Source organism: Silurus meridionalis, chromosome 28 (assembly GCF_014805685.1).
Source record: "Silurus meridionalis isolate SWU-2019-XX chromosome 28, ASM1480568v1, whole genome shotgun sequence".
Classification (NCBI taxonomy): Eukaryota; Metazoa; Chordata; class Actinopteri; order Siluriformes; family Siluridae; genus Silurus; species Silurus meridionalis.
This window is the reverse complement of record NC_060911.1, coordinates 13,518,467-13,539,626: the sequence shown is the minus strand read 5'-3', so window position 1 is coordinate 13,539,626 and position 21,160 is coordinate 13,518,467. Positions and strand designations below refer to the sequence as shown.

At 39.6% G+C, this 21,160-nt stretch overlaps 1 protein-coding gene across 26 annotated transcripts in view; it reads right to left on the bottom strand.

Moving 5' to 3' along the window:
• LOC124381709 (neurexin-1a-like) overlaps positions 1–21,160 on the bottom strand; it is a 316,092-nt gene that overhangs the window by 182,318 nt on the left and 112,614 nt on the right. For 18 of the 26 annotated variants that reach the window (XM_046843553.1, XM_046843558.1, XM_046843570.1 and 15 more), the window contains 2 exons: positions 13,413–13,616; positions 5,846–5,872 (listed from right to left, as the gene is read on the bottom strand). In XM_046843553.1, the coding sequence (XP_046699509.1) occupies positions 5,846–5,872; positions 13,413–13,616 (231 nt within the window). The remainder of the gene's footprint in view (positions 1–5,845; positions 5,873–13,412; positions 13,617–21,160) is intronic. The other 8 variants (XM_046843564.1, XM_046843572.1, XM_046843574.1 and 5 more) reach the window with 1 other exon arrangement.

Below are 21,160 nucleotides of genomic sequence, written 5' to 3'. Positions count from 1 at the left end.
AGAAATAAATATTCTAAACTCTCAAAATCTTTACATAAAATAATCCTTCCTTGCCCAATCTTTAACAATGCATTCCAGGAACCAATCAAATTATTAAATACACGTACAAAAGTATATAAGGAAATAAAAATATATCTTCTAATTAGTGTCCCTCTCCGGAGACAAGTCCAGAAATAAAGCAATTTATGAAGCAACCGACTCCCAACCGGGAAAGCCATCTTGAAGTATTTTGTCATTTGCTTGCAAGCAGCATTTGGGGATGAGTGGTGTTTAAAAATTTTGCTATGGCAGGACAGATAAGCTCCGGGGGAACAAAGGGTCCTAATTGACAGTGACGTGTTTTCGGGTCTTGGCATAACATTACGTTCTCCATCCTGTCAGTTGTGACTTGCCCTGATTAGCAAAGCATGTTAATTAGAGCGTAAACGTGCCCTCTAGCCACAACTGTTTGTGGGTTGGTTTATTACCGCTCTTGAGTGATAAAGCCGTGACATCTGGTTAAGGAAATGGAGGTACTTTGTAATTGTAGAAGCCACCAGTTTGTGGAGGAAAAGACCAATTCTGAGCAAATGTGCACTAAATAAATGTGCATTTCTGGGTAAGAAAAAGTGTAAAACAGTCCTTTTCTTTTATTTGGCTGACTATTCAGTACCAGATAAATTGATACATCCTTGTGTTTGGACCAGACAAAAAGGGCGAGGTTGTTGGGATATAATCTCTTAATTAGCCAAATGTTGTTGTAATCTCTTAATTAGCCAAATTAGCCAAGTGTAGCTATATGTTGTTTTAGCTCTATGTTGTGTGATGTCGCTCTATGTTGTTTTATTTGGCACCAGGGTTCTGGAGAAACGTTGTGTCATTTCACGGTGTACTGCATCAGCTATATATGGTTGAAATGACAATGAAAGCTTCTTGACTTGACTTGAAACTATGTGTCAACATAATTGTACAGACGCTCCCCACTTTACGAACATTCACTTTACGAACTTTCGCGGATACGAACAAACCTGTCCTCAAAGTGAAATTAGTTCGGAGTCGGAAAAATTCAAAACGGAGGAGGGCCGCCGCGAGCTAGTCTTCCACCGTAACAAGTCTACATGATGCGCACTGGACTTGGGCCAATTTATTTTTTTTTAAGTGAATTTTATAGATTAGATAGAATAATAGATAGATCTATCAATAGATAGAACCATCGAAATTCTGGGACCATCTGTATTGTAAAAGATGTTCCCCTGTAGAAAAAACTTACCTGAACTATTATAAAACTGCAGACCTTATCATGGTTTTTACATTTCTTCTTGCATATTGATCGACTGGATTCTCTGCATGCTGATATGAGCAAGTTTCTGGGTATTTCTGGTACAGTGAAATGTCCCAGATTTTGTGTCTTGCAGTCAGAATATAGGGCAGTAATGTATACCATTGCTTGTCATTTGTAACCTGAAGCAAATGGATGGTATTTTGGAATGTCTTGTACCTTCAAAAAGGTGTACTGTAAGGTACCCTCAAGAAGCTGTATGGTACACTTTGTGGACCACATTCAGACGAATGTCTTGGGCCCAGAGGAATGTACTGTATGGTACTCTCAAGGGTATATCTTCCACAATCAAATGGATGCCTTGAACCCCAAGTGGGATATTTGGTAGTGCCAGTGGTTTTCATCATGGTACCCTCAGGCAAATTAATTTTTTTATCTTTTGTTTTCTTTGATGAAACTACATTTGTCTACTTACTATTGCATGTAATTTAAAAATGCGGCATATTGCAAAGAAGGGATTTGTTGTGAGAAACTGATTTTGGGTTTAAAATGAAACATTACCAGCAGGGTTGGGTATGAGCTTCAGATTTAAGCCAATAAAGAGAACAAACGTCTTCTATTCCACATGCATAGGGGTGTAGAGTATCCTATAGTGGGTGTCTTGTACCCAAAGGTGGTGTATGGTACCCTCGAAGAAATGTCTTCCTCACTCAAATAGATGTCTTGTACCCTCAATGGGATGTTTGGTACACTCAAAAGGATGTATTTTACACTTAACTTAATGTCTCTTACCCTCAAATAAATGTCTTCTACACTTATATAGGTGTCTGTTACCCTCAATGGGATGTTTGGTACCCTTGAAAGAATGTCTTCTATACTAAAATAGATGTCTTGTACCCTCATGGGGTGTATGTTACCCTCAGGAAGATGCATGGTACCCTCAAAGCAATGTCTTCTACACTCAAATGAATGTCTTGGACCCTTGAGCAAATGGTTTCTACCTTATAAGGTTGAATTGTACACTTGGGGGGATTGTCTTATATAGTTATGTTTTATCTATTGACCTTCAAGGGTTTAATTCCCTTAAGGGTAGTTTTTTTTTGCTTCTTCAAAACATGGGAAAGTATTGTATGGAATGTCTCACGAATTCAAAGAGAAATGTTGTATGTCATGTATCCTCAAGGGAAACGTCCTTGTACTTTTGATATGCAAGTACTTTCATGGCTAGGTGAAAGTGGTGTACCCTTATAATTATCTTATAAAATACAGTTTTGAAGATAAAGACGTGAATGCTAAATGGCAGCATCGCTATCGCACAGCTACAGGGTCTCTGGTTTGATCCCAAGGTCAGGTTATTGACTGTGTAAGTTGTTTTTCTCCTTGTGTCCTTGTTGGTTTCTTCTGGGTTCTCTGACCTCTCAATACAGGGTGTATTGCCCCCTCACCCAGAGTCCTTGGTATAGGTATATTGCACCAAACTATAATCTTAACTGAGATAAAGCATCAATGCTCTTTTCAAAGCTACAGAGTTACGCAATGGTACAATTAACCTAAGCCTTTTTGGGCGTTGCTGAACTTGTTACATCCTATAGCCAGCTGGAGAGCACAAATAAGTCATTGGGTAGTGATGTGCATTTAGTTCAACGTAAGCTGAAGGTCAGCAAAGATTGTGCTTCTAGGTGCGACACTAACATTGACTAGTGAAGGCGGTAAAAAGAAAATGGGTCAGGTAAGAAAACTAAACATTATTCTCCTTTAGAAAGCCTTGGAAGCTTTGTTGTAAAGCCATAAAATAAAACACAGAGAACAAGAAGGGAAAAAAGGGGGGGATGCAGTGGGCTGGAGCTGTTGAGTCGTTGGGTATAAAAAAGCACAGTGAATCATTTGTGACCCCTGAGAAATCATTTATTCATTAGCGAATTGAATAATGAATGGGTTGGCTAACACTTTACTCCCACTTTTACTTCCTTGCATTGTCGTTCCACCTTTGGTCCTTTTTTTTGCCTCCATTTTTGCTGTTCGCTGCCTCTGCACATTCTCTCACTTTTTTTTCCCACCTCTTTTTCTGTGCATGGAAAGGCAGGTTAATGAGAATAATAAAATTGCACTCCATACTTTCTTTTCTGCTTCAACAAGTCTCATCCGTTTACAAGCCTCCTGACGTAGTAAGGAAAAACAAAATGGCATGAGTTGAAAGAAAAGAATGACAAAAAGGAACTCATGCATGGACAAAATAGCCCCGTCTAAGACACACGCCAGACCGCGGACTGTTTGGAATCAGTCTGATATGCGGTCATTAGCAACAGAAGGCTGTGACGACGCAACGGCGGCCATGTTAATCCTAGTCATTCACCTCCTCTCATTCCCATCCCTACCTACCATTACTAATGAGTACGGGAAGCTAATGAGGCCCAAACCCATCTGCCTAAGGGACCCACAGGCCTGCTCTCACATTTTACTGCATCAGACATCATTAAAAAGGAAATCAACACTAAATTTGAATTTGTGAACTGAAAACGTGGACAACCGTCCTAGCGTTTCCTATTAACACAAGCAATTTGCTCTAATGAATAATTTATGTCTATAAATATTATTTCTTTCTATCAGATCATTGGTTGGACTCCTTTCTGAAAACTAATAAATGAATAAACTAATAAAAATATTATATTTTTAGCCAGAATGCAACAAGGTACGGCAGATATTTCAGATATTTCAGATATTGAAATTAGCATAGCCAGATCATCAGAAATCAAGGGGTTTCTTGGGGCAAGAATTTATCCCTTACAGTGTAAATCATGATTAAAATTGCTGACATTAGTTTTGGCATTAGCCTCTGTCCTGTCTGCACCTGTGTCCTATCATTGGCTCTGTTTGGATCTGTTTGGATATGGATTCAATGGTTTGATATTGAGTCATAATTAAGAAGTCAATATTAGTAAATATGTAAATATGGATAATCTGTATGTAATGTTACCTACATGTCTATAGACTATGATAAGGATCTACTCAGGCTACGTGTTGTTTTGGCCAACCGTTTGATTGTCTGAGACAAATTTTGAAAATCCTAAAAGATTCCTACCCCCGAAGATTCCGTCCTAGTTTGACATGTTCACTGACAGCCGAATAAATGGCTGTTGCGACCATTTTTTTTCTCCGATAAAATCCTGGCAGTGTCAGAAGGTTTCAGACAGGTTTCCTGCAGAGTGGCTTCTCCTACGACGACCATCAAACCAAAAACGAATAGGAGCGCCGAACTTGATGATGCAATTAGTGCGACAACTTCAAACCACCTCAGGAAAAATGTTGAATTGAGTCGGGTGGACGGTGTGCTTCACTCAGGCCGGGTTTTATTTTTCTGTTTTTATTATCAAGGCTAGTCATGAACAAAATGCACGCTACAGCTTGTTTCTCTTCCATTTTGAGAAAATACATGAGTACAATACATGAGTGAAATGCAAATTTGTCCTCAGTAATTTGTAATGTTGGAATTCTGATTGGAAGGTCATGAGTTCAAATCCCAGAGCCACCAAGCTACATTTGCTGGGCTAGTGAGCAAGGCTTTTTAACCCTCATCTGCTCAGTGTAGAAATGAAATAATTGTAAGCCACTCTGGATAAAGGCCCTGACACATGCTGTAGTAAATGAAAATATAAATCAATGCATTTGGAACTACAAATGAAAAGAAAAGACAGATCCTGCAACAAAGATATTTTTTTGCTCCATAAGTGGTGTTTATATAGCAAATAGTTAGTGTGTGTGTGTGTGTGTGTGTGTGTGTGTGTGTGTGTGTGTGTGTATATATTTTATATATAAAATGTATGTATATACAGGTAGCCCCCGACTTACAAAATACATAGGGACCAGAAAAGTTTTCATAAGTCGATTATACGTAAGTTGAGAAAAGTGAGACTTGCATGTCTCGGTCCCACAATGCATGCCTGCCAGGAGTTCTTCTTCTTTTTCTTCTCCCTCTGTTTGCAGCATTGTCAAATCTAAATAGTGCATGGATTTTTTTTAATGTTTTCTTGAATACTGTATATTTAGATTTTCTTTTAAAATATATTTAGAATTTAATAAATTTTTTTTTATTTTTTATTTGTAAGTTGAGCATTCATAGGTCGGGGGCTGACTGTAATAATAATCAAAAAAAAATAAAAAATAAATATATATATATATATATATATATATATATATATATATATATATATATATATATATATATATAATATATTCAGCAAGGAGACGGCAAAATTCTTTCACTGTGAACATCTTACATACAAATACTTACATTTTTTTCACAGCTTTTACCTTTTGTGTCAAAAGAATTAACATTCTAACAAAACAATCCAATTCATGCCACACACCTTTGCACTTTACCTGTAAAGCTGAACATTCTGACTAACACAGTGAGGATACATATTAAGCGTAGGTTGCTGAAGAGTGTCGAATACAAAGACCAATCTCACGGAACAAGTTTTACTTTTTTTTTCAGAGACACAGTTCTTAGTTCAGGTCATCATCGTTCACATTTGTATTGCATAGCATGTGTTAAAAAGTATAGAGAAGAAAACAGGAACAGGCACTTACTGGAGGTACAGTTAATCCTGAAACAGTCTGGATGGGGGAGAACACATGAGATGTAAATTCAGCCTTCAAGGTTACAGCTGCACACATCCAAAAAAAAACGTACATCACCCACCACTCTGGGGACGACCACGCGGCCACCGGGTCCGTTCCCAATGCTCTCCTCCATGCCACTGGACTCACCTTTATATACTCTAGATTAATAATGTTTCAAATAAAGCAGGCAGGTATAATTCATCTGGACAATCGAGGTTCAGAGATGCAGTATTGGCTGCCCTTGAGATCTAAACTTACATACAGTAACTAAAAAAGTACAAAAAAAGTTACAGGATTTATGCTCGAGCTGCTCAGCGAACATTATGGCATGGGTACTTCTTTGTTTTCTTTCTTTCTTTCCAATACCAGAACCATGTTTACCATGACTTACCAAAGAATTACAATTTTACCACATGGCATCCGAGTTTACTGTACCTTAACCAGCTTAGCTATCATATGCTAGCATAAATCTAGCAAAGCTAAGCACTGGGTTTTACCGCTAGCAAGATTTAGAATTTATGAGCTAACTCACTTTCCTATCATTATAAAATTTGTGTGGCTAGCATGCTAGTTTGGCACTGTAAACTTAACAGCTCCAATAAATATAGTGTGTGTATGTTAAATACAAATATTTATTGTAACAAAAACTGTGTTACATCTTAGAACAATGCTAGTTATATTAACTCAACCAATCTAAAATTAAAAAAGAAGCCATGAAATTTAGGTGAAGTGCGAATTAACACTTATTTGGATGCAAATTGTGCAAATTAAACATATCAAGTTGCTATAATGATCTTCATACACTTGTTTTTTTTCATTAGCATAGTCTTATCTTTTTTTTGTTTTTCTTTGAGGCACGAGGAAACTGGTTCTGAATTCGGAAATGTACTAAAAGAGAGCATTGAGTCATGACCCTGGGTCGGTTGAGCCACTTTAAAGGTTGATTCGATCAGTTTTTATTTGTTTAATCCATTTCATTAAATGTTTTTCGTTACCAAACCGAGACGAGAAATCATTCCTGGACCATTCATTCCTCTGGGAAACCTGTGAGAGAGCGGACTCATCGTTACGATCGGTGGGTGGAAATGTGTGCAGGGTGTATGCGCTCTCTCACGGCTGGGGGACGGCGAATCAGGAAAGATGCCTCGTAGGATATGCTCGGATCTCAAACAGCACGAATCCTCAGCAAGTGTTTGAGGAACCTTAGTGTTGTAACTCTTGTGTTATTTGATAGATTTGCCCAAAATATTATCCAAAATAAGATCATTCTTTAATGGTTTCTATTTGAAGCTAATTTTAATCAAAGAAATTTTAAGTAGTACTTCTATTTAAAACTGACTTGGAGGGGATAAACTGTCAATCAGTGTGTGATGTTTTAAAAGTCTATTAACCTGCCAGATTACAGACTTGCTTTGGCAAATATTTTATTTGGAGATGCTAAGAACATCTCACCTGAGACCATCTGCCTCTAAATAGCATAAAAAATGTGGGTGTGGCCATGTAGCAACAATTATCTCTAAGGCATAATACTTAAACATACAGTTATGGAGGCGGGGCTTTAAAGTTTGTGAAATCACAAGACATGGAGCAATTATTCTATATATCGTTTAACTAACTTTTTGAGTGGCTATGTAGCAACAATTATATCTGAGACATAATATCTCGAAAGAAAATGCATTTGGAGGCGGAGCTATGAATGAGCTCAGTTTGAGAAGTCAGCAACCTCTTTAAACCAATCATGCCTGAGCTGTCAACTATACATCTTTATAGAAATTTGGTTTTGGGGGTGGGGCTTTAAACAAACTATGTGAATAAGTGAGGTCATAAACATCTGTAAAAATATCCTGGCCTGTCTACATCTGAAAAATATGCGCTCCGTTTGTGACATCGCAAAAACTGGGTACTTCTACTGCTGTGCTATCACAAAACATATACAAGATATATCTAAAAATAGTTTGGCTTATGTTATTTTATGTTTTATGTTATATCTGAGATATATATTACGTTTAAATAACTGACCTGGGGTGGTGCTATCTATAAGCTCAGTTAGGATGTGACATCATTACTACCATGTCTGATATTTCAAATGCTGAGAGGAAAGTATAAGTGCCTTTAATTTGCATATGAATATTTGTAACTTCAGACATTTTTAACGCATATCGAAGTGTAGCCTGGTACCAGCGTGTACTGGCGTCTAAACTTTGATTTATACCTTCGTTGTACGCTGAAGAATTGCATTAATCGTGACGCTAATTGGAAAAGTAAACTCATTTGGGACGTGTTGAAGCACATTACTCCAGATTAGACAGATTTGCCTGTCAATTTACAATGCACTGTTAAGGGAATTAAGATCATAACACAATCAGGGAGGTGTTAGCCAGGTGTTAGCGCTGTCAGGAGATAATGATGGAGACGGCGCTTCAATTCCTCGTAAATGTTCGGAACCGTAAATAGCTCGTAAAAATCCTATAATTCTTGAGAGTCAGATGGCATCCAGCATTCAGCCTTTCTTGCGATAAACACGGCGCAACGCGAACTTCCCTGGAATTTGGATGGTTGTGAGTTTCAATCTCAGTGCCACTGAACTTCTGGGCCCTTAAAGAAGGCCCTTAGCTCTTAACTTGGCAAGTATATAAATTAGATATTGTAAGTCAGACATGGTGTAAAATGGCGTCAATGTTGAGCTTGTTTTTTTTGTTAGTTTTTTTCAATACATTTTATCTTAAAACAAGCTAAAAAGATATTAAAAGGCTTTGGGGGTGGGGCTATGCAATTCATTTACCTAAACAAGTTTGATTTTTTAGGGAAATTAATAACACAATTAGTTTAAGTTTGACTTCTTATCGCCAATGCAAGTAGTATCTTTATAGATGGAGGGATGGAGGATAGAGAATGGGGGGATAAAAACCTGAGAAGATCCCATCCATGTTTCTCTTACTTCTAAGATTTTTTACGATTCATCATTTTTGGACAATATTTCTTCATTTATCAGAATCAAGCAGAAACCCCCCTTTTATCCATTCGCACATTTCCTGAATCCTGTTGGCTTTAAAATTATGATAAACATAAAAATAGGTTTGAACAAAATTGCGTTGTTGAGGATCGTGCTGCTCGAAATAGTATAAATTCAAATCAATTCACCCTTCATTGTGGCTTCAACCTCCACGTGTCGTCAACCTCAGCAGAAAAGTGGTCACAAACGGCCAAAAATCCAGCGTCAGCTCTCTCTCTCTCTCTTTCTCTCTCTCTCTTTCTTTCTCTCTCTCTCTCTCTGAGGGAATGCACTGTTTTCAGGGACATCCACAGGTTTTTTGGGATGTTTTTCTAATACCGAACCCACCGGAATGACAGCAGGAGCGATAAAAATAATAGACTTGAGATGGGAAACATTAAAGCAATCAAAGAATGTGTTGCGACAACATGACTCCAGGAAACTCCAGAGGGTTTTTACGGATGAAACCCCTTCTCTTGGCAACAGAAAAGTGATGAGGTTTAACAATTTCAAGGTAAAATGCATTCATCTTTCTTTTTTTTTGTCTCAGTTTGGAATTGGGCCAAGAACAAAAGGGTATCATTTTACCTGAAGGTGCCTGATATTTACCACCATTATTTTACTCATCGAGGAATGAAACACTTAGAGGTATGCTGTTATAGTAAACAATGAGGCGATGTGGGAATCATGACACGTTTCCCAGGTACCCAGAGTATCCTGACACATTTTATCCTTACTATACTGTGACATGGGTACAAGAAGAACCTCTGGATATAAGTATAGAATATAAATGTATTATAGTCTATCAGAGTATTCAGGGTATTGCCCATATCACAAAATGCTGATCATTTTAAAGAAGATTGCTGTTTCATTAGATTGTGCTCTTTATGTATAAGCTTGAGCTACCTCTCTGAGACTTTTATTATGCTGTTTAGGCCTTCTGTAGAACCTCATTAGTAATAAAGGCCTAAAAGAAAACATGGCAAGGTCCAGCTGAGATCTTTAAAGCCAAACTCTTGAGTTTCCTGCTTGCAGGGACTTTGTTTTCTTTGATGCCAAGGGGGTTCCCCATGTCTGTTATGGATTATTTGGAGGTTAGCATTTGTTGAGCATTTCTAGACATTCAGAAAGATTTTTTTTGGCTGGTGGAGAACTCTGTGGAAAATTCTGAGGAGAACTCTATGGAAAGCTCTATGATAAACCCTGTGGAGAACTTTCTGGTGATTCCATTTATTGGGATTATTTTTTTGAAGGGGTCTTGTTTCCATTTGGATTTTACCACTCTGGACTCTCGGGACTGAACACTTATCCACGTTCCTTCAGGACAGCTAAGTTATTTTTGGTTAATTACTTTCATTACTTTATAATTTTTTTGTGTGGCGGGAGCGGGGAGGTGGGACCGTGTGGGGGGCTTTTATTTGGATCTACTTTTATTTGCTGGTCGTGGTTCACGCTCAAACTGTTCATTGATATTTTTTTTTTTGCATAGGCACTTCTTATGGGAAAAGTTTGATATCCAAAACTATTAGTTTAATAGAGATTGACCTTGCACATCATGAACAAGGTCATGAGCACCTCTAGAGGTCATGAGCATCTCTAGTGGTGTGAAAAGAAAATTGGGTAGGTTAAATCTCTTTTTTTTTTTTTTTTTTTTACCCAGAATAAATAAAACACCCGAAAAACATTTCTGGTTTTCTGTTTAGCGCTCGCTCGTACTATACATAGACGGAGAGGCCTCGTGTTAATTGGGCTCTGAGGAGCAATCAGTCTGACCTTACTGTCTGTAATGTAGAGAACTCTGGTTACACCAGACTACAGGGGGATTTTTGGGAAGAACGTGAAGGTTTTGAAGGTGAAGGAAGTGTAGGGGTTAAGGAATGAATGAAGGTTATTTTGGAATGGAGAAGATTCACAGAGCATTCCCTCTTTCACACATTTTCTTTCTCTTTACTCTCAGAGTAGAGCCAGAGCAGCGCTGACGTGCTTTTATGGTCGTGAGTGAAGAGTTGCAGACTTTTTGGCCATTGAAGCTCTTGAAACCATCTCTTCTATATTCTAGATAGCAATGAAATAGAAAAAGAAATGAAGTGAGGGATTGTGTATGTAAAAGGGAGAATCCCCATAAATAGGTGTAAAAGTCTCAAAATCTGGAGAGTTGCCCAGAATTGCTGTATTATTAAACACAAATCTAAGGTACTATACTAACTTTTAAAGTTCGTTTTGAAATTATTTGCACAATCAGTCTTGTTGATCAGTGTATAGCATTATAACATTGGCATAGTATGCGCAGTAAAAACTGGACAAGAGTTATAATCGGTTTTGTTTGTTTTACAAAATGACTTTCTTTTCAGCGCCCTCTGCTGGTGGTGATTTGTTTAAAGTCTTACATCACTATAGCCCACATGCACAACAATTTGGACAAGTTAAGAGAGACCTAACCATTTGATGTGTATGCATTTTGAACATCTCATCCCACATATAATCCCTACTTGCTGTTAGAATAACATGTTCCATCAAATTTTTTAGAGGTTTGTGTGAGATTCATTCGGCCACAAGGGTGTTCATAATGTCAGGTAGTATCACAATGTATTGAAACTCAAAACACATATTTTTTTTTTTCGACAAATTGAATACTTGTCAGATTAGCATGCACTTTACCCTTGAACTAATTGCTGGGCCTTAAAAACACTAAAAATGCAAATAATACGCACTCTGACCCCAAGGCAACTAAACTGTCGACTGCAGGCAAAAGTAAGATATCTCATAAGACGGTGATGGTGGGAGATGTGGACATCTTGGCAGCGTCATATTGTAAAACAGCGTGCGAAGATTACATTTTTTTTCCGAATCACTATTGTCATCGTAGGATCGTAAAAATTTCCATAACTCGGAAACTACCTTCAAACTACTGACTCACCCTGCTTTTTGGTTTGAAGGTAAAAACACACCCTTCTTCTTTTGGCTTATCCCATTGATGGTGCCACAGCGGATCATCCGTCTCCATACCCCCCTGTCCTCCACATCTGCCTTTTTCAACCCAACTACCTGCATGTCTTCCCTCACCACATCCATAAACCTCATCCTTGGTCTTCCTCTTTTCCTCCTACCTGGTGGTTTCATCCTCAGCATTCTCCTACTGATATACCCAATGTCCCTCCTCTGCACATATCCGAACCATCTCAATCTTGTCTCCCACACCTTGTCTCTAAAATGTCTTACATGTGCTGTCCCTCATATAAACTAATTTCTAATACTGTCCATTGTTGTCACTCCCAACAAAAACCTTAACATCTTCAGCTCTGCTACCTCCAGCTCCACCTCCTGTCTTTTACTCAATGCCACTGTCTCTAAACCATACATCATCTCGGGTCTCACCACAGTCCTATAAACTTTCCCTTTCACTCTCACAGATACTCTTCTATCACAAATCACTCCTGCTATCACTCTTCTCCACCCACTCCACCCTGCCTGCACTCTTTTCTTCACTTCTCCACACACTCTCCATTACTTTGCACTGTTGACCCCAGGTACCTAAACTCCTCCACCTTCTCCACCTCTTCTCCCTGCCACTGCACCCCTCCACTACCATTCCTCTTATTCACACACATGTACTCTGTCTTACTCCTACTGACTTTCATTCCCCTTCTCTCCAGCGTGTACCTCCACCTCTCCAGGCTCTTCTCCACCTGCTCCCTACTCTCACCACAAATCACAATATCATCTGCAACACACCCTAAATTATACAAATATTTGTAGCCATCTTTCTGTAGGCGTTAAATAATTTGAACATTTTTATTTGACTCCAACTGATTTTGAGTAAATCAGGTCCAGTTTGCGCCACACATTTGATTAAATACACTCTTGTTGCTGAACCACTGACTAATATGCGTTTTGTTCAAATGGTGTGTGGAGAAAAAAAAAATGTAAATGCAGTCATTAATGTGAGAGTCCTGAGCTTGGGCATGCACTTCAAATGACATGTTTGTCCATATCCAATTTTGTCTTTTTTCATAATTAGTATTTGGAATACAATGATAATTCATTAACAGTGTAGATTTGCTTGGCATTCGACACCCCGGTTCAACACGTGACCGATTATATATTCCCAGCAGGCACTCCCACAACTGGTCTTCTTTTGATCAGCAAGTGGGGGAAGAATCTGGAGCTCGTATTTCTCTATGTTCCCCCACATGGGATCAAAGATTATGATTATTTTCTTAGGCTGCATTGCAAAATGTTGATTAGCATAATTATTCGTATTATTCAGTGCATTAAAGGATTGCTCAGTAGTACAGGGTGGAAAAGATTGACTGTCTATATTAGTTAGTCAGTTCTAATTTAGAGATTGGATGAATTCTGTGAGACGTATTTGGCTTTTATGAGGTCGCTTTCTGGTTAAATGCTACCCACTAGTCCATCTGCTTCTGGGCAGCTCACTAGATTTTGAGACAAATTCCCATGTGTTTGGTCATTAAGTGATTTGAGTGGTGTTGAAGACTTTAAAGAGAGGTATGAACGTGTGGATAGCGTAGGCGCCGATACCTAGGTTAATTGTCAGGCGGACTCGTCCGGCGTCCAGCTCCAGGCGTAGTGTGTCGGCAGAGTCTCGTGATGTGGTGGCCATAAGGACCCCATAAGCCCTCTGTGACCGGAACCGGAGTGTTACATCCTCGGCCTCGGTGTGCATAGCCACTGGGAGGAAGATCTTCATAAACTTGCTGCCATCATAGCTTAGGATAGTTGCATCTGTGGATGAAAGGCAAAGATTAGCATCTAATAAACAAGTCTTTTTTGTCCACATTTGCTATTACATTTATGACATTTGACAGTCAACAGAGTGACATTTAATCATATTTATTCTTACTCATTCATACAACAGCACAGCTATGATGGTTAAGGGCCTTGCTTCAGGGGCCTAGGCTTGGTTCCAGCTTGGAGTAGCTGGGATTAAAACTCAAGACCTTTGGATCCAAAGGTCGAACGCCTTAACCACTTAAAGCTTTTTGGACCAAAACCAAGACCATTGGATTGCAGCATAACAATGAGACCATAAGATATTAGTACCTGTACTTCCTAGTAATACTGGAGAGATTTCTAAGAATGCTTCACACCAGGGGGTTCAAGTTTCAAATCAATGTCATGAATAACTCCTCTGAAAGCCTGCTTCTATCAGTGTCATTAGGCAGCCAAGGATTCTTTGTTTCTCAAAAGGGGATTCTTTGAGGATGAAATACGGCTAGTTTACCAGATTTCTGTTTCTAATAATAATCCTATCTAAACCCTAAAAAAAGGTTTCCAACAGGTTGGTTTCTAAGTTTCTTTGCTTGTTCTACTTGCAAAGAGTTCTTCAAAAGTGGGAATAGTTACAGTTTTTGTTATAGTGATTATATATAGATAAAAATTTGTAGGCACCTGACCATAAGAGTTTTTAACATTTAAATCACATTTAGTCCCCATTCGTCTCACAACAACCTCCACTCTTCTGGGAAGATGTTCCATTAGATGTTGTAAAGATTTGGTTTCATTTAGCCACAAGATAGCTACTGATGTAGGTGAGGTGAGCAGTCCTGGGTGCAGTCAGCTTTCCAATTCACCCCAAAGGTGTTCCCTTTTGGGGAAACCTGGTTCAGAGTGCAGGGTCAGCCATGATACAGCACGCTTGGAGCACAGAGGGTTAAGTGATTGCTGGCGGGCCCAAGAGCTTGAACCACTAACCTTCCAATCAGTTACTCAGAGCTTTAATCTCTTGAGCTCCCACTCAAGAGATTGAGTTACCACTTTGCTTCTTGGGACTCCTAGTTACATAGCTACCACTTAAGTGTCCCAACTCAGATGAAGGTAAAATTTCAGGGTTAGGATTCCAAGGGAATATGCAGAATAAGTGTGTATGGTTTCATTTAATACATTTCTCCATAATTAGAGAGCCAAAGGTGACAATGTTTAAAAAAAAAACCTTGAAAGGAGCTAGACACTGGGTGTTGACTTTTGTTGCAAAAAAATGTTCCAATGAAAGCTTTCTTAGGAAAAAGGTGTTAACCATCTAAAGAACCCCTAAGAATCGGAATCAGCTGTATTGGTCAAGCATGCCTGCCCACACAAGGACTTGATTCTGATTTGGATGAAACAAAAGACTAATACAAAGACAATTAGACATGACATAATCCTGGATGACCAAGCATAGAAACAGTGCTTATTGGCCCATGATAAAAAAGTATGCACTGCAATAATTGTCCAGTTTGTTAAAGAATAATAGAAATAGAAATCGAGTAACTGTTGAGTACAAAGTCCAGGGTTGGGGTTATTGGGGGTGTTTAGAATCTTTGTGGCTACTGGGAAAAGCTATTTTGGAATCTGTCAGTCTTCAGTTTGATACAAGGAATGAGTCCGAACAGTCTGTATCTGAGGTAAAACGCTCTGAGAATCCTATGGAACCTCTATTTCCATGCCATAGGGCATAAAAAAGGTGGTATCAATGATTCAAGACTAATGGTGCTGACTGGTGCTATTCTGATCATGTGCCTTAGCACGTCTGGGATTTCATCAAGGAGCAAACATGAAACTCTGTGGGGAAACCTGGGAAAATCTGCCACAAAGACTTTTGACATGACATACATAAGGTGATGACGCAACGAGTCGTTCGAGGTATTCTGAGTTACTTCAAGAGCGGAAGAACATCACTGGAAGACGACAAGAGATCAGAAAGACCTTTAATGAGCTCACCCACCCTAAAAATGTAAACTGTTCGGTAGCTTGTGCGTGATGATCGTCTAAGAATGATCCACATGATCTTACTTCCACATCCACCCTACTCGCCAGATTTGGCTCCTGCAGACTTCGCCCATTTCCCGTAGCTCAAAGGTCGTAATTTTGGCACCATTGAGGATATAGAGCGTAAATCTTAAATCTGCTGGGAGTGCTCTATTGCGAGGGGCCTATTTTGAAGGTGATAGTGTTAACATAGATAAAGTACTTTCTTGTAAATAGAGTAGGTCTCAAAACCTTTTGATACCACCTCGTACTGGTCCTGAAGGGAGGGCAAGCTGGTCCTGATGATGCACTCCGCAGACCTTACTAGTCATTAAAATGGATGCTTGTCCACTTGGGTGGCAGAGCCAAGCCAGAATGGGACACAGTATGGATTGCAGTTGTTCTGGAGATTTGGTCCAACAGTTCTTTCTTAGTCATCAGGGAAAGTACATCCTCTGCTGGGCTTTACTAGGTATGTCATTGGTGTTGTTCTTTGCTGTTAGTCATGCCAAAGGATGTGAAGGAATCAGCGCTAATCCCAATACAAGTTAAGAGTATCGTTATTTACCCCATATTGTTTCAGTCAGTAATTTAAATGGATGCACACTCTCAGAATGTAGAAAACAACCTGCATGAGAGGTATTATCTAATAGATGACAAGCACTTGAGAGAAATTCGATCCATTATATCTCCCGTTTTTAATTATGAGTAAGTCAGTAAGGTGAGAATCAAGGTGGCTAATGAATTTGTTATTAAAACAAAGAGCAAACAAGTGATGACAAGCAACTGAAAGCCGCTTGCAGTTCAGTTTCCTGTGATCGCCTGCCGTGGTGCGGTAATTATTGCCGGGAAGGTAATTGTTCGAAGTTTGTTCATGACTTTATTAGATTGATAGGTCTTCTTTTTTCTACACAGTAGCTTGTCTAGTGTAATAAAAAAGTATTCTTCCTGTACACATATGAGGAGACAAATGCAAATGCACAGAAATACGAGCCTTCGCGTGCCGTCCCCCTCACAACAACCCGTGATGTGCAAATTTGCCTTTGCTACAGGAATGTGACAAACCTATATGCAGGTCCAAACAGATGGGTGTGGCTCAGAGGCATTGTGCGTATTTCATAATCGAGCGCTGACTCTTGTGCTACATCGTAGGAAACAAGCTACCTAGCTATCGGAGCGCCCTGAGATTCCTCGGATTAAGTGAAGGTGGTGAAGGGATAGTGAGGAGGTGTGGGACACAAGGTCATTCATGAATTCATCTATCTTTGTAGCACCTCTCCATTGCTCCACTATAACTAATGGCAAAGGGTTTTAAACGAGGTCGCACCAGTTCATACAATTACCAATGCCACAGGATCACTAACTCCTAGCTTCTAAATTTCCTGTTTCCCTGTGCCACCCAGTATTTGTTAAGTATTAAAATCAATCAATCAATCATTTCTCACATTGACTTTTCAGACGTCTTGTAGAAGTTGTCTCCTTCCTGAATTGGAGTTCCATCTTGTCCAATTAGCAGAGAACATACAATTGGACTTCGGTAACATCTGGCTATGCAGTGTACAATCCTCCAGCCTCCCTTACAAGGGAAAACCTCTGGGATAATTAAGTGAGATAAGATGAGGGAGGATGTTTGAGATACAGACAGGAAACTAACCAGACTGCTGTATTGAAATCAGGAAAACTATCATGTCTTTCTTTTTTTTCCCTTACTGTCTCTCTCTAGTCCCTCGATACCGTATGCGGTGGTCAGGGTTTTGCCGCAGGCTGGAACATCACGCACCGATAACTTTGTTCACCGCTTTCTCGTTCTGGCGTTGCTGTCTGTAGTGTAGCAGAAAATCAGGACACGTCAGAACAGCTGGCCTGAAAACACGGCGAGCGCAATCGGAAAAAGAGCGAGCATTAAAAAAAGAGTGAGACCCCGCTTTCCTCCGGCACCCACGTGTCTGACACTCCTCGATGAAGCTTATATAAGCCGAACACGCACCTCCAGGTGTGAGGAACATCTGGTTTGTCCGTTTCTTGCGCTCTATGCCCAAGTATTTTCAAATTAATCCTTTTTATTTTCATATAGAGATACTGCATTCTGATTGGTCAGCAGCTCTAAGCAGCTCTCATTCACAGGGATGGTGATGGAACCTCATAAACTGGTTAGAAGCAGTTGAAATCACTGATATCATTAGAAACTTGGTTCATGTTTTTAGATTTTTTCAGGACAAAGCATTTTTTGTTGATTGGTTGGTTTCTCTGTAACATAATTAGCTGTGTTTTATTATTTATTTTATTTTATTTTTTATTTACCCCTAATTTACTTCCATTAAGAAAAAATAAAAGGAGCTGGTGAGTTTATAGCAGCTATAATATAAGTGAATATGAGAAAAACATGGTTTCAAGGAGATACTTTTAAGTGTAGCTATAAATGGACAAAAAGTATGATGCTTTGAATACAGTGGTTCAGGGTGGGACAACTAGAACAAAAAACTATCTATCTATCTATCTATCTATCTATCTATCTATCTATCTATCTATCCATCCATCCATCCATCCATCCATCCATCCATCCATCCATCCATCCATCCATCCATCCATCCATCCATCCATCCATCCATCTGTGTTAACACAAAAATTATTATAAAGGGTGTTTTCTTTTCTTTTTGTTTTGTTCTTGCTGTTGCTTTGATGTAAATAATCAATTGAACAAAAGATTCTTGTAAAGAAAAGTCGCTCTGGTGACCGAGTGTTCCTGAGTATTCATCTCAGCCCTGTGGCAAATGATTTTTCCCACTCCTTCATTACAGAAGCAGTAGTTTATCAGGCATCTGCAGGACGAATCCATTACAAAAGAGCCGACACTCAAACCTCGCTATTTCAACAGTAATTTTTCACCCCGAGCATCTGGAGGAATCTTATGGACATCAATTACATTACAGAGGAGCAAACAAACCCGACGTGATAAAGGGAGCAGACAAAAAGCTGACTCCTGGAATAAGCCGAGACTATTTACATTATAAATGTCCCCGACGCCATGTTTGTATCCGTCTTTCGGACCGGATCGGGATTCCGCCGTTGCTGTCCTGTCAGGACAAAGGATGGTATCTGGTTTTTTTTATTTTTTTAGAAAATTTTGCAAAGAGTAGCAAAAAAAAAAATCTAATGATTCACAACAGTGTCGGATTTAAAGGAAGAGGGTCAGATTTATTATATACAAGGTATACTGTGTTCCTGTAGTGGTCTACTGCTTTTCAAATTTTCCTCCAGGGGCCCTCAAATAAATTTTTCATGCTTGTGCATGTAGCTTACATAAAAAAAACGTATCTTCGAGGATATTTCAAGGATGGACCATGCCTTTGACTTCTGTGCCAGGAAAAATCTCTCTAGTGGTGAAAGTATAAAGCAAAAAATAATAATAAATCTAATACATAAATTGCTTGTAATACACTGTGGAATCTCCTAACATAAATGCACTGTATGTGCAACTTTATTGGGATACCAAGCTTTTCCAGCCATATGTGGTTCTTCAAGAAATTGTTCTCCAAAACCCGGAGGCACACTACTGTATAGGCATCTATGGATGGAGAAGCATGAAATGTTTCCTTCCCTTAAACTAGGAGACCCAAACCTGTACCGGTGTGACATGAAGTACTGAAAACCATCTCCATGAATATCTGCTGCTCTAGAACTCAAACTGTATTGGGATGAATGTGAACGCTGAGTGTATCTCAAGCCTCCTCACCTTGTGGCTGAATGAGCCCAAAAATCTAGTGGAACATCATTTATAGGGACTCAATGTGGACTGAGATGTTAAAAATTAAGCACATACGAATCTTATCTGGTGTCCACAAACATTTAGATGTTCCACAGTCATCATGACAAAACCTCAATTATGTCCTTGGGATCCTCACCAGGGGCTTGAGGACAACGGGTTGGGGGTTCAGAACTCTCGCTCCTCTGCTACAGGCAGAGAAATCGAAGAAGATGAAGTCTAAGGATGCAGAAGCATGAAATGTTCTCTTCACTTGAACTAGGATCACTCAAATTGGTGAAAGCCAGCTCCATATGCTTTCCATGGGTTGGGATGGAAGATCTCCCACTATAGAGTTCCGACCTTGTTGATAAACTTTTGGAATAAATGTGAATGCACCTCAAGCCTCCTCAACCTACATCTGACTTGTAGCCCATCATACTCATCCTGACAGTTCAGATGTTTTACACTCAAGCATGACAGAACCAGTTTCGTGATTGAGATCCACGCAACGGTTTGGAAGTTCGAAACCCTCGACAGACAAATCGGAGACGAAGCCGAACGCGACCGCAAATGAAATGGCAGTGAGCGATTGCGTCCGCCGTTCCTCTCCGAGCCGAGCTACGCCTGCGAAGAGATGCAATTGCAATCAACAGCAACATCTGGCGCAGGCCAGGTTGGAAAGATTTCACCTCTCAGCCACACATCAGCCACGCAGGAAAAACTCTGCCTAATTACACACCCGGGGACAACACACACATGGAATACACACAAAAAAAAAAAAACCCAATTAGGTCCACATTTTTTCACAGATATGAGCAACACCATGACAGCAGGGTTAGTAGGTCACATTTGTCTTGTTTTTGTGTATTTTCTCTCTTTTTTTTTTGTTAAGAAATTGGAGTGTGATTGAGCTCGCTAACTAACCAGCTGCTATAAAGCTTAATGAGACACTGTACACACTTCATATCATTTAGTCAAAATACACTTCCATACACCTACATCCAGATGCCGTGTCCTCAGATTGTATTCTGTATTCCTTTATATACACTTTACATTTTCAATTAATTGTCTCCTTTCTTTCATTTGTCTCCATACCTCTCTGTCCTCGACATCTGCCTTTTTCAAACCAACCACCTGCTTTTGTTCCCTCACCACTTCCATAAACCTCCTCCTTGGCCTTCATCTTTTCCTTCTGGCTGGAGCCTCCATCTGCAGGATTATTCTTCTATATGCCTGAGGGAAGTTTTCCAGATTCTACAAATTTCTATGCTCCTGGGGCGATCCTTCCCTCCCTGGATAGGTACAAAGGGGGAGGTAACAGTGGGGAGGGAGGTGTCAGGAGTAATAGGGGAGTCGTTAGGATGTAACTACCCCAGAGTGTATAAAAGTATAGGGGGGTAGCGACCAAATGAATATTGGAGTAGACTGAGGAGTCTTTAGGTGCGACTGTAATAGTGGACCTGTGATAAGGTCTTGATCTTCTTCAGGAAGGATGAACCTGTCTCCTATTTTTCACGCTGCTCTAAGACCTCCACCTCTATTGGGAAAAGGATTTTCCACCTGGACATAGATGGCCTCCTTCACCCTCTCTAAAATCTGCCTTCCACTCCTTTTTTATTATGCCGCTCTCACCTCGTTTGCCCCTGGTTCCTTAATACATTTTGAATCCCGCCCATCCTCGTCCCTCCTGAAAACCTATGAATCCTTAACTCCTCCTTCAACCACCTCCTGTTTTTTTTTTTCTTCAATGCCACTGTTTCTAAACCGTACACCAGCACAGGTCTGACTAGAGACTTAG